Below are 14,711 nucleotides of genomic sequence, written 5' to 3' on the forward strand. Positions count from 1 at the left end.
GTGTTAACTATGCCTTTACTTTGAACAAAGCAGAGGTTATTTTGTATATGCCTTTATTTCTGTTGCTGTTGTTAACAACTAGATTATTACCATGCTGATAACTAGTTCACATCATTGTATGCATTTTTTGTCTATATAACCTACATGATGATTAAATGCAAATCCAGATATCCTGTGTTTGAATCTCAGTTTTGTTACCACTAGCTGAGTAATCCCCTGAATGTACATAGATTTCTTAATTCCTCTCAGGCTCAATTTCCTCATCTTTAAAGTAGATTTAATAATAGCACTTACCTGATGGAGTTGTTTTGAACTTTGAAATGATACATGTAAATCACTTAGTCCAGTGCCCATCACAAAATATGTTGGCTCATTCTAAAATGATTACCTTTTATCAGTATATTCTTAAAATATTCTCCATTGCTTTTGTGTCTATGTGCATGGGCCAAAAGAACAGTATAGTAAAATTAATGGTATGAGTTTTAGTTCTTTGTAGACACAATAAAAACATCTATTCTGCTTTACAGTTTTCCTTCATTTTCCTAGGTAAGAAAGTCCTAAAGTATTAAAAGATTATTTCTTATTTATTTATTTATTTTTTGGTATTCATTTATATAATCATTCTTGAGAGTCTTCTAAACATTGCTCTAGAAGGGAAAGGATTACTTCATGTAAAATATTTTGGAAATCGATTTGGCTAATAAACACGTTCTTAGTACTATTTTATAATAAAACCATCTTTTGTTTTTCAGCAAAATTCCTGCCTTTCTAAATGTAGTGGATATTGCTGGCCTTGTGAAAGGAGCTCACAATGGTCAAGGCTTGGGAAATGCCTTTCTATCTCATATCAGTGCCTGTGATGGAATCTTTCATCTAACACGTAAGTACAGTTGTTTATTTAATTGAGTCATTTCATTATAATCAGTGTTTTCTTTCCATTATTGCTCAAATAAAATTAGTAATGACTAATAGATTTGCTTTGCTTCACAAAATGAATCATGGATTGGTCTGCTAATTGTGACTTTAATGTTATATAGTATCATTTCCATACAAGAAGGCTTATTCCATAGCAAATATGTGCTGTATTGATATTCTAACTGAATTCCATCCCCTGCTCTGGATTGGATCCATTGAAAAGTGTTTCTTTTCTTTCTTTCTTTCTTTCTTTTTTTTTAGGGGGCAGGGGTTACCTTTAATGCTGTATTTTTTGCCGAATCCCTTTGATGCCCTGTCCCTGAGTATTCCTGCCCACCCTCCCCGCCACCATTGGGAAGTGTTTCTATGTGGAAGTAATTTTGTTGCTTATAAAGGCATTTGAACTTTTCTTAACTTGTGGAACTTTTCTGCATTGTTGCTTTCCATGCGTTGAGAAGGCAGAATTAATAGAGGAAGGGATTCTGTTATTTCAGAGAAGAGACAGGCATCCAGGGTACTTACTGAGATGAGAGGGTTAAGGAGAAACTACAGATGAGCTAATCCTTGATGGAGAGAGGTGTATAAAGCAAAGAGGAAAACTGGTAGAACTATGTGCTAGTTTACGTTCTCTTGAGTGCAGAAGTGAGCCAAGAACATAGTAATTCTTTGACAGAAAGGTTCAGGTTAGGTTTAGGTTAAGATTCAGGTCAAGACTGCACTGCATGGTATTGTAATCAACAAATCAGTGCAAATGAAGGAAATATAAGTTAGGGGTACAGGCCAGTTGTGGTCTTGTTTAGTACTTTGTTTGTTTCGGGTCCATGACTAGATAACTATAGCAGTTATAAATGAGCGTTTAGAAAATTTTATAGCCATTTGAGGATTTTTTTTGTTATTTGAATCTAACAAATTGTGCTAGTATTTCTGTATGTTTTTAAAAAATTTTTCATTTTATTGTTTTTTTAATAAAGATTTATTTATTTATTTGACAGAGAGAGAGTGCATAGGAGTGGTGGGGAGGGGCAGAGTGAGAGGGAGAAGCAGGTTCCCTGCTGAGCAGGGAGCCCAATGTGGGGCTCCATCCCAGAACCCTGGGATCATGACCTGAGCTGAAGGCAGACGCTTAATGACTAAGCCACCCAGGTGCCTCCATTTTTATTGTACTTTACAAAAGTCCACTATACATACTTCGAGAAGGACTGATTTAGGTAACTTCATATTGGGTCAAGGTACGGAGACACCTTCTGGAAGGGTTTGTGGTGCAGGTGAAGAATAGGGTTGTGGCTGGGGTTGGGGGGCCGTGGGGGAGGAATTCAGTTATGTAGAGTACTGCTACTTAAAGCCCGTGCACTGGCGATAGCCTTTGTTTTCCTGACAGCTTGATTTTTTTTTACTGGTTCTGGTGACTGATGTGAGAGTTTCAAAGAGAAGTGGAATCAGGTGTGACTCCTGGATTTCTGGACTGGGCCAGTTGAATGAATCTTGATGGCATTCACTGACATGTTAAATGTAGAAGGACCAGCAAGTCTTGGAAGAGACTTAATGAGGCCAGTTTGATACAGTTTTGTTTTGTTTTGCTTTTTGAGAGAGAGTGTGAGAGAGTAGGGGGAGGGGCAGAGGGAGAGATGGAGAGAATTCCAAACAGGCTCCATAGTCAGCACCGAGCCCGACGCGGGGCTCAATCTCACGACCCTGAGATCATGACCTCAGCTGAAATCAAGATTTGGATGCTTGGGGTACCTGGGTGGCCAGTTGGTTAAGCGTCTGCCTTCGGCTCAGGTCATGGTCCCAGGGTCCTGGAATCGAGCCCCGCATCGGGCTCCCTGCTCAGCAGGGAGCCTGCTTCTCCCTCTCCCTTATTGCTGCTTCTCCCTGCCTGTGCTCGCTCTCTCTCTGTCAGAAATAAATAAAATCTTAAAAAAAAAAAAAAAAAGTCAGATGCTTAACTGACTGAGCCACCCAGGTGCCCCAGTTTGGGATAGTTTTTTGAATTTGTGTACCTGGGACATCCAGGTAAGAGATGTCTATAAGGAAGCAGGATTGATCGAGCAGGTGTGACATGAGGTTGGAGGTGAGAGAATTGAAGTTTTGGGGTGAGAAAGATTGAACTGATGGGTGGAATAGAGCTTAACATAGAGTAGGAGGGAACATAACAGAGGACTGAAAAATGGAAGGGTCGTAGATCTAATTACCTAAGGAGGTTCAAGAACAGATATGCTGGGCATAGGGGGAGGGATATTTGACTTAACATTTTCAGAGGTGGAGCAGTTAAGGGTGATGGTAAGATCCTGATAATGGCCTGAAACCATTAGTAAATGTAATCAAGTCTTTGTTTTGTTATCTGTTGTATAATATTCGTCTGATATGTTTTTCTAACCCTTAGGGGAAAAATGAATTTGGTTAGGAGCATACATACTTTATTGTATTTCATTCAGGCTAAAGCTATTGTGAAGAAAGGGAAAAAAATCCATTTAAACTAGATACCCTGGTTTCTTATAGTAATTTGATATCAGAGGTGTTAAACTGTGAAAATATGCATCTTAGAATTGATGAAATATGGTATGTATTATTTTATAGTACACAGAACTCAGAACAAAACACCTTCATAGAATTATAATCAGTAAAAAAGATTTGCAGAGTTTAAAGAGATAAAGTGATTACTTTGAAACTGTGAAAATTGGGAATTCTTTAATTCTAAATTATGATATATTTTTGTCTTCAATAATCAGATTACTAAATATGAATGTGAAAGATTTAGCTTTCATTTACTCCTTATTTAAAGATTATATTCTTCAGATACCTTAAAGTCACCAGAAATGCAGTTGACTTATTTATTAATTATATAGTAAATATTTTGTGTTTTAGGTGCTGGAAATAGTGGGTAGCAGAATCTAACATTCTCTGGTATTATGAAGCTTCTAGTCTAGTGGTGGAAATAAATATTGAATAATTATATTAATAAATGTGTAATTACATTGTTGGATTTGGACTTTTTTTTTTTAACTTACTGGGAATTATTTACTTATTTGCCTGTTACAACATTTGAAACTTGTTTTAATTCTTAAATTCATCATTTCTTATTTTGGTGAGAAAAAAATCCATTTTCTATGGTTATATTTTTTTAGTTTCTCTATTTTTGTTTTAGACAATTGATATAAAACTACTAAGGAAAGGGACCAGATACCTGGCTGGCTTAGTCGGCAGAGCATGCTACTCAATTTTGAGGTTGAGAGTTTGAGCCCCATGTTGGGTATGGAGATGACTTAAAAAACAACAACAAAAAAACAACTACTAAGGAAAGGGACAGTACAGTGATGATGTATGTATTAATGCCCAGGGCACTTTTAAGCCTTCCATTAGAACATCTGAATGGAGGCACCTGGGTGGCTCAGTCGGTTAAGCATCTGCCTTCGGCTCAGGTCATAATCCCAGGGTTCTGGGATTGGGTCCCACATCGGGCTCTCTGCTTCTCGGGGAATCTGCTTCTCCCTCACCCTCTGCCCCTCCCCCAGCTTGTGCTCTCTATCACTCTGACAAATAAATAAAATATTAAAAAAAAAAGAACATCTGAATGTTAGGAGAGAGAAAAAATTACGAATGGGAAATTTTGGCTTATTTTGAATTTTAATTTATTAATGCTATGTTTCTCTCCATTAATTTAATTTTTAAAAAAATTAACTTTTCCCTCACCTTGTTTACTTCTCTTGGTTATTAGACATATGTAAATATATACATTGCCTCAAAAATTTATTCTTGTTTTAAATATAAATACTTTGACAGGTTTGCTTTGGTTTTAAATCTTTAGTTCACTCTGTCTAATCATTTGACACATTATTTATGGAGCACCTCTTTCAAGTGTGCTAGATGCTGAGGGATGTAATGGTGAGTAAAAACAAGTATGACTCTTGCCCTCATAGAGCTTACAAACCAGTGGAGGAGACAGACATTGAATAAATGGTCATATAAACATAGGATGCATTCTCTAATTGTGCACAAAGAAGAGAGACAGCATGTGCATGTGAGGGTGTGGTGTTGCCTTGAGGAAATGATGGTTATGCTGGGAGGGAAAGATTGAGTGGGAGCTAATATGTTAGGGGAAGGAGGAAAAGAAAGGTGAGATTGATTATTTAGGGTAAATGGCTTGTTTCAAGGCCCTCCTGCTTTGAAAGGACTATCAGTGTGGCTAGGATGAATGATGTTGAGGAGCAATGGAAAAGAGACAGGGAGGTAATTGGGGATTCACCATGTCCACCATATTTAGGCTTACTGGCTTAAATATGAAGAGTTTTAAATGGAGAGTTGGGGTAGGAAGGCAGATTAAATTGTTCCAGCAGCTTACTTGGCAGTTATTCAGTTGAGTTACATTTTTAATGTTTTAAGAAATCAAAATGGAGTTAGGCAGCAAAAGTTTGAAATTTCATTGTTATAAAAATATTATTTTCAAGATACTGATAATGATTTTCATAGATGTCTGGCATGACAAATGTAGAACACTTCTTTTGTAAAAGAATCTATACGCATTCTTTTGTTTGCTTACCCCTTAAATAGTGTTTTTTTCTTGTGGGGTTTGTTGCCTAATGTGTAGGTGTTTTAGGTCCCTTTCTCCATGAGTCATTAGAGTTCTCTTTAAATTTCTTTTTTTTTTTTTTGAAAGATTTTGTTTATTAGGCAGATAGAGAGCACAAGCAGGGGGAGGGGCAGAGGCAGAGGGAGAAGCAGACTCCCTGCTCATCCCAGGATCCTGAGATCATGACCCGAGCTGAAGGCAGACATTTAACTGACTGAGTCACCCAGGTGCCCCTAGAGTTCTCTTTAAAATTTTATTTTCAGGGGTTTTCTTGTTTGTAAAGTAAGCTAATGAGGTAATGAGAGATACTAGAAAAAATGGAAGATTATCTTCTTCACATGTACGCAGATTTAGAGTTACAATTACCTTGTGTTTTTAAAGTTACTGAATACTAACTGATAGCTATGGGTTCAGCTAGATAAACAAGAATTTACTCTTTCTGTAAACAAGGGTTACTGAAGCAAAAGTAAGTCTTACTGGGACACAAAAATATAAAAATTGCCAGACTTTGCCTGATGGGAAGTATGAGAGCTAATCTTTTTATTCTGGTGAATTTTATAAACAATACTTTGTGGGAAGTATTTTTAATAGTACATATGAATCTCTGCTTTTTAAAATTATTTTGAAAACAGAATCAGTCTTCACTTACTGCAGGGTGACATTTTTCTTGCTATTTTAAATGCTTAGGAAACTTTAAAAAATGCTTAGAAAAATTTTTCAAAAGAACAGTAATTGAATAATCTAATAATTCGTTCATTATGTGAAACTTCTTATGTAGCTTATTGAAGATACTCCTTTAGTATGTAAGCCAGTTTGTAGAAAATGTAGACCAATTTTATATAGGAGGTAGATGTAATGTTAACATTTTTTTCTGCACATAGTAACATGAATTAATCTCAAAATAATTTATGCTAAGTAGAAGAAGCCAGTCCAGAAAAGAACATAAACTACAGGATTCCATTTATATAAGATTCTAGAAAATACAAACTAAATATATCAGAAGGCAGATCAGTGGTTGCCTGGGGTCAAGGGGATGGGGAAGGGGAGGGAGCGGGGGAGGGATTAGAAGGAGTGTGAGGAAACTTGGGATGATGGAGTGTTCATAATTCTTGATTGTGGTGATGGTATCACAGGTATATACATACTCTATATCAAATTGTACACTTTATGCACAGTTTATTAAATGTTAATTTCACTCAGTAAAACAAAAAAGAAAAAGAGTGTGGAAAATTAAAAAACAAACAAACAAACAAAAAACCAACAACAACTTCTGTGTCACCTTTTCTTCCAGGGGAGTTTTGATTGGACTGTGTTACCCTGATTGTTTCAGTAGTGTAAGCATTGGAGTTGATGTCCTATTTCTAGATTATAATTAGTAGGTTTGTGCACTATTTGTATTGATTTACAAATCAGAATGAAACCTGACATTTTGTGAAGAAACTTGGATTTTGGTGCATTAAAGTGAAATTATTTGTCTCTTTCATATGCTAATCTGATGTATAGAATCTTTTCAGCTGGAGAATTCTTTAAAAATTCTAAAGTATTATTATTTTTTGGCAAGTTTGTTAGTTTGTTGGGCAAAACATTTTTTTAAAAATTTCATTTGGGGCGCCTGGGTGGCTCAGTCGTTAAGCATCTGCCTTTGGTTCAGGTCATGATCCCGGGGTAATGGAATTGAGCCCTACCTCGGGCTCCCTGCTCCGCGGGGAGCCTGCTTCTCCCTCACCCACTCCCCCTGCTTGTGTTCCCTCTTCTGCTGTTTCTCTCTCTCTGTCAAAATAAATAAATAAAATCTTTAAAAAAATAAAATAAAAATTTCATTTATAATATTTAGAAGTATGTGTATTTTATTTTTTAAATTATCATATAGTAAAATTGACTTATTTTGGCATACAGTTCTATGAATTTTAGCATATGTATAGATTTGTGTAACCACCAGCACACAGGGTGCAGAACACTTCACCCCCAAAAAAAGTCCCTTATGCTATCCCTTTATAGTCACACTTTCGCCACTCTGAAGCCTGGCAACTATTGATCTGTTCTCCATCACTTGAGTTTTGTCTTTTTGAGAATATTGTATCAGTGAAATAATAGCAATGTGTATTGTTTTGTTTCATTTTGAAAAAAGTTTACAGATGAAAGCTAATGGTTCATTAGCATATCCTCTGGGCCCATCCGTTAGTCAGGTTTCTGGAACCTAGGAGGGGCTGAAATTAATCCAGAGGGGGTTGGTTTTCTGTTTTCTGTTTTTTACTTTTTCAGTTTTCTTTAATCTCATTCTTCCTATTCTTTTATGGATCTTTTAAGTGTTTTTAAATAACATAGTGTTTCTTTTACTCTTGATGTTTTGGGAAATACTACTTCTTTTTTCTTTAAAAACAAAAACAAAAACAAAAATTCTTAAAAAAGTTTTGCCTTAAGCCAGACTAAATCTTGAGCTAATGGGCAGAACTGCCTATCTCTAAAACAAAGTACCTGGAAATACAGGGTGTTATGAAAATGGTGAGAATCCTGTGTTTGTCGAACTTTTCTACCTAAGAGCTCTAACTGCAAAGGATGAGGAACTTGGGGGGCTTTTGGTACATAGTGTAGCTCCAGACACTTGACTTCAAGGAAGAGTTTTTAGCGTCTCATGGTTTACTTTATTCTGTATTTCCAGCAGTGTGCAGTCCCCAGTTAGAGAAGCAGGATTGTAGGTTATGGTATAAATACCCCAGACCTACCAAAAGGCCTATCTGACTAAACAACTAGGTCCAACTTAATTTTTTTTTTTTAAGATTTATTTATTTTAGGGGAGGGAGAGTATTTTTTTTTTTTAAGATTTTATTTATTTATTTGACAGAGAGAAACAGCAAGAGAGGGAACTCAAGCAGGGGGAGTGGGAGAGGGAGAAGCAGGCTTCCCGCGGAGCAGGGAGCCCGATGAGGGGCTCAGTCTCAGGACCCTGGGATCATGACCTGAGCCGAAGGCAGACACCTAACGACTGAGCTACCCAGGTGCCCTAGGGGAGGGAGAGTCTTAAGCAGATTCCATGCTGAGCATGGAGCCCAATGAGGGGCTCTATCTCATGACCCTAAGATCACAACCTGAGCTGAAACCAAGAGTCAGATGCTTAACCAACTGTGCTACCCAGGTGCCTCAAGTAGGTTCGACTTAAAATAATAATGAATAGCTTTATAGCACTTTGTTTATTTAGTGGTTTTTAAATTGTTAGGTCTTGATCATCAAAGATCCCAGTGAGATGTGTATGCCTTATTGTCATCCTCATTTGAAAATGAGAAAACCAAAGCTTAGAGAGGTTAAAATGATGTGCTTAAGTCACATAATTGAAAGTTGTCAGTCCCTGTGATTAAACCAACTTTGTATGGCATCAGTCCTTCCTACCACATCCTTACTGTCTTGACCATAGCATTAACTCCAACTCTATGTTGTCCAACCTCTGGAAGAAATAGATGTTTGAGGGAAAACTTTAACAGTATATAGAAAAAGTACCTGATTTTCTAAGGATTAAAGGTAGCTCTTATTCTTTATATGCATGTGTGTATGTATTTTTTTTTTTTAAAGATTTTATTTGACAGAGGGAGAGAACACAAGCAGGGGGAGAGAGAGAAGTAGGCGCCCCTATATATATATATTTTTTTTTAAATAAGGTTTTTATTTTAATTCCAGTATATTTAACTTACAGTATTATATTAGCTTCAGATGTACAATATAGTGATTCAACAAATCCATACATCCCCCAGTGCTCATCATAAGTGTCCTCCTTAGGGGCGCCTGGGTGGCTTAGTCTGTTAAGTGCCTTTGGCTCAGGTCATGATCCCAGGGATCGAGCCCCACATCAGGCTCCCTGCTCAGTGGGGAGCCTGCTTCTCCCTCTGCCTCTGCCTGTCGCTCCCCCTGCTTGTGCTCTCTCTCTCTCTGTCAAATAAATAAAATCTTTAAAAACAAACAAGTGTCCTCCTTAATGCCTGTCACCTATTTCACCCATTTCCCCCCCACTTCCCCTCTGGTAACCATCAGTTTGTTCTCTATCATTATATCATTAACTACATCAGAAACTGATGATGTATGTATGGTGATTAACATAACATAATAATAATAAAAAAAGTACAAAATAAAAAGAGTCTCTTGGTTTGTCTCTTGTTTTTCTTTTGTTCATTTGTTTCTTGAATCCCACATATGAGTGAAATCATATAGTATTTGTCTTTCTCTGAGACAAATCAGAGAAATTAGTTCGCTTAGCATTATATTCTCTAGCTCCATCTGGGTTTGCAAAAGGCTGAGTAATATTCCTTTATAAAGGTAGCTTTTACTCTTGAAGCCTGTGCCGGAGCTCCATGGAGTAGGAGCTGGACTTGGATTAGATTACAATGTTTGCATGCTTTTGTAACCTATCTAGATAGAATATGTTGTTTCTAGTCATTTGTGTTGCTGAATGAAACACATAGGGTTTGATGACTCTTATCAAGTAGAAAGTCAGTAAAGGATTTTGATGGATTCACTGCATTAGATTTCTTGTCTCTTGCATTAAGAATGTACCTTTCTCCCATCCAAGTAGTAACCAGGCCCGACCGGGCTTAGCTTCTGAGATCAGACGAGATCGGGCGCATTCAGGGTGGTATGGTAGGATCGAGCCCCGCATCAGGCTCCCTGCTCTGTGGAGAGCCTGCTTCTCCCTCTCCCGTTCCCCCTGCTTGTGTTCCCTCTCTCGCTGTGTCTCTCTCTGTCAAATAGATAAATAAAATCTTAAAGAAAAAAAAAAAAGAATGTACCTTTTTCAATTTGCTTTACCTGTGTTCACAAAAGAAGATACTGGGTCTTTAAAAACTCATATTAATACTTAAAAATAGTTTCCTGTAAAATCATCTGTCAGCTCTATTGATAGGGGAAAATACATGTACATTTGTTTGTTAAATGTAATATAAACTTTGCTTAGGTTAAATTTATTACCACGTACTTTTATAACATAAAAAAAAAACCTCTTAACTTGAAAAATGTTAATGCATGCTGACTAAAGCAAAAGAACTAAGGTTAACTTGAAGAGTTAGCTTTCCCTGAAAACCTGAGATGGAGGGAGGAGGATTAAATGTGAGGTAAGAATAAGGTTTTTACAAATTTAATGCATAAATTACCAGGTGAGGGAACCAAAGCTTAACACATTATGATGACACATTAATATAAGTAATTTGCTCAATAAGTGACATTTAACAAGTGAGATGAATCATTTAGAAGATTTTAAAGTAAACTTCGGGAATAGCTTTTACAAAAACTTGTTGACAAATTTAGGCAAATCTTAATTAGATTACTTTATGAAAACCCTTTTATTGTCTTTTCAGTTACTTCTTCACTGCCAAAGTAGTTGAATGTATCTAAGACATAATACCCATTTTGAATGTTTTGTTGCAGGTTGGAAAAAAACTCCTGCCAGGTATCATTTTGGCAGCTCAAGGAATGAGTGTGATGGGTTGTGCGTGGGGGAAGGGGAGCACAGCTTGGTAGACTGTTCTTGGGCTACTGTCTGTCCTCTCTTGAGTATAGGGTTTACATGGAAGTGGAGTTGGTAAGAGCTTGAAGTTCTTAATTTCGGTAAGCAAAGTTGTGCTGCCAAAATACCTAGCACTCATTTTCTGCCTGAAAATAAGGTGATATTTATTGTGCTGGAATTTCCAGAACGTTAGATATATGTTAAACATAACTAAAAAAAAAAAAAATTAATACATGTTTTTAGGTTTTTTGCCTCTTTGTGTGGCCTATACTCTTCAAGCTATTGAACAAAACAAACTAGTAGTTAACTTTAAAGGATTTCTTTTTTTTTAATTTTTTGTGCTTGTGTTGCTTGAATGAACATTAAATACTGACCCAAAGAATGCCACAAAATTGAATTTCAGTTGAATTAATTCCCTACAAAAATACTTGCAGTTTTTTAGTGCAATTTAAGTATTTTTATGATATCACAGAGGATAAGCTTTATGTGAGAAATGAATATCAGAGGCTAATTTAATTACCTTCAACACAGAAACCTTACCTCTTATGTTCTTGTGTATTTTATATATAATATCCTTCCATGAAAGGATAAAGGGTTATAATTGAAATTAGGGGAAAAACTATTTATCTCTGAGATTTTGTTATGGATTACAGTTTGAGAAACGCTAACTAAAACTGAAGTCTAATTGTTTTTATTTTAACAAAGATACAGTATTCTAAGCCCTGTACAAATATTAACTCATTTATTCCTCTTAACACCTCTGTAAGAATAGGTACTGTTATCCTCATTTTGTAAATGAGGAATCCAAAGAGTAGAGGAGTTACAGTATTTGCCCCAGATTACATGGCTAGTAACAGTTAGAAATCAGATTTTATTATTTTTTTTCATTTTATAATGAATTTTATTTTTTCCATTTTTAAAATTTAAATTCAATTAATTAACATATAATTATTAACGGTTTCAGACGTAGAGGTCAGTGATTCATCAGTCTTATATAATACCCAGTGCTCATTACATCATGCGCCCTCCTTAATGTCTATCACCCAGTTACCCCATCCCTCTGCCCCCCACCCCTCCAGCAACCCTCAGTTTGTTTCCTATGATTAAGAGTCTCTTATGGTTTGTCTCCCTCTTTGATCTCGTCTTGTTTTATTTTGTCCTCTCTTCCCGTACCATCCTGTTTTGTTTCTTAAATTCCACTTATCAGTGAGATCATATGATAATTGGCTTTCTCTGATTGACTTATTTCGCTCTACTTCCATCCACATCGTTGCAAATGGCAAGATTTCATTTTTTTTGATGGCTGCACAGTATTCCAAGAAATCAGATTTTAAACTCAGTTCTGGTTACAAAGTCCTTGCTCTGTGTTGAAATAGTCCATTAATCTATGTTGAGAATTATCAATGCAAATAAAGAAGCCTTTTTTTTTTTAAAAATCACAAAAATTTTTATTACTCTGTGAGCTCTTGAAACTTTTTGTCTCTGGACCCACTTTGAGAAACACTTGTGTAAATTCCAGAGAAGTTGCATCAAAATTTATGTTCTAGGTCAAGCAGTTTTCCTTTTCCTTCTCTTTTTTTTAAGATTTTATTTATTTGAGAGAGAGAGAGGGCGAGAGAGGCCAAGCAGGGGGAGGGGCAGAGAGAGGACGAGAGGGAGAAGCAGACTCCCCACTGAGCAGGGACCCCGATGTGGGCCTTGATCACAGGATCCCAGGATCATGACCTGAACTGAAGGCGGACAGATGCTTAACTGACTGAGCCACCCAGGTGCCCCAGGTCAAGCAGTTTTTAATGATACCCAAATTATATAGTAAAAAGGCAGTGGAAAATTATTTATTTTGTAAATTCGTAAAGGGTATGGGATGACTTTATTTAGAGAAACAGGTTTATATGGCTTGGATTCCAGGTATACATGTTATAGACTCTTAACACTTTTAGTAATAAAGATAGCAAAACATATTTCAGAAAGAAGAGAGAGAACACATTCAAATTTACTCTCACACATTCTTCTGGTATTTTCATTTTGATTTATGAAGGGAATAAATAGACAAGTGATCAGTAGCCAGGGTCCTGGCAGTATCTGTAGCAGCTTTCATTAATCTCTTAGATAGTAACTTCTTTTTGGAGGTTGTACAGAGCTTACATGTAACAATTGACTGTGTGACTTAATGCGATGTGTACTTTGTTCATAACAATCCTGTAGGGGTGGGAATATACCTGTTTTAAAGATGAGAAAACTGAGGCTTAAAGAGACTAGGAAACTAGGCCATAATTTACATAACTGATGAGCGCCAGAGCTATGATTTGAATTCAGGTGTGCCTGAAATGATGCGGCTGGCAGCGCTTAAAAATCTACAAGCAGTTGGATAGTTATTTTCTTTTTTTTTTTTTTAAGATTTTATTTATTTATTTGACAGAGAGAGACACAGCGAGAGAGGGAACACAAGCAGGGGGAGTGGGAGAGGGAGAAGCAGGCCTCCAGCCGAGCAGGGAGCCCGATGCAGGGCTTGATCCCAGGATGCTGGGATCATGACCTGAGCCGAAGGCAGTCGCTTAACGACTGAGCCATCCAGGCGCCCCTGGTTGGTTATTTTCTTGAGTTATTTTCTTTTCTTTGGTCTGAGTGTCAAATTGTTTTTGAATGTTGGTTATGTTCTAAATAATCATTCTACTTAATTGTCCCCCCACCCCCAAAGTATCTTGAATGTTTGAAACCATGCAGTAATTTTTTCTTGGATCAGCTTTGTGTGTGCCTTCCTTCCTTCCTTCCTTCCATCCAGCCTTCCTGACATATAGTTGATAAGTTGTGTTAATTCTTTAGCTGACTGTTTTTCAGGTTTTTTGAGCCACACAGAACATATTTTAATGGTTTGTATGATTTTAAAAAGTGGGAATCTTCAGAATAGAGAATCCAGAAATGGACCCTCAACTCTGTGGTTATCTAATCTTTGACAAAACAGGAAAGAATATCCAGTGGAAAAGGACAGTCTCTTCAACAAATGGTGTTGGGAAAATTGAACAGCCACATGCAGAAGAATGAAACTGGACCATTTCTTTACACCACACACAAAAATAGACTCGAAATGGATGAAAGACCTAAATGTGAGACAGAAATCCATCAAAATCCTAGAGGAGAACACAGGCAGCAACCTCTTTGACCTTGGCTGCAGTAACTTCTTGCTAGACACGTCTCCAAAGGCAAGGGAAGCAAGGGCAAAAATGAACTGTTGGGACATCATCAAGATAAAAACCATTGCACAGCAAAGGAAACATTCAACAAAACTAAAAGTCAGCCTATGGAATTGGAGAAGATATTTGCAAATGACTTATCAGATAAAGGGCTAGTATCCAAGATCTATAAGGAATTTATCAAACTCAACACCCCAAAACAAATAATCCAGTCAAGCAATGCAGAGGAAATGAACAGACGTTTTTCCAAAGAAGGTATGGCCACACAAATGACCAATAGACACATGAAAAAATGCTCAACATCACTTGGCATCAGGGAAATACAAATCAAAACCACAATGAGATACCACCTTACACTGGTCAGAATGGCTAAAATTAACACTTCAGGAAACGACAGATGTTGGCTAGGATGCAGAAAAAGGGGACCCCTCTAACGGTGGGAATGCAAACTGATGTAGCCACTCTGAAAACAGTATGGAGGTTCCTCAAAAGTTAAAAATAGAACTACTTTGGGACACCTGGGTGGCTCAGTCGGTTAAGCGTCTGCCTTTGG

The 14,711-nt window shown here is 36.9% G+C and overlaps 1 protein-coding gene across 1 annotated transcript in view; it reads left to right on the top strand.

Moving 5' to 3' along the window:
- OLA1 (Obg like ATPase 1) overlaps positions 1 to 14,711 on the top strand; it is a 189,173-nt gene that overhangs the window by 21,685 nt on the left and 152,777 nt on the right. The window contains exon 4 of the mRNA XM_028125433.2: positions 753 to 880. Coding sequence (XP_027981234.1) covers positions 753 to 880 — 128 coding nt within the window. The remainder of the gene's footprint in view (positions 1 to 752; positions 881 to 14,711) is intronic.

This window comes from Eumetopias jubatus, unplaced genomic scaffold, assembly GCF_037043125.1.
Source record: "Eumetopias jubatus isolate StellerSeaLion01/CBP00866 unplaced genomic scaffold, mEumJub1_p1.0 scaffold_3, whole genome shotgun sequence".
Lineage (NCBI taxonomy): Eukaryota > Metazoa > Chordata > Mammalia > Carnivora > Otariidae > Eumetopias > Eumetopias jubatus.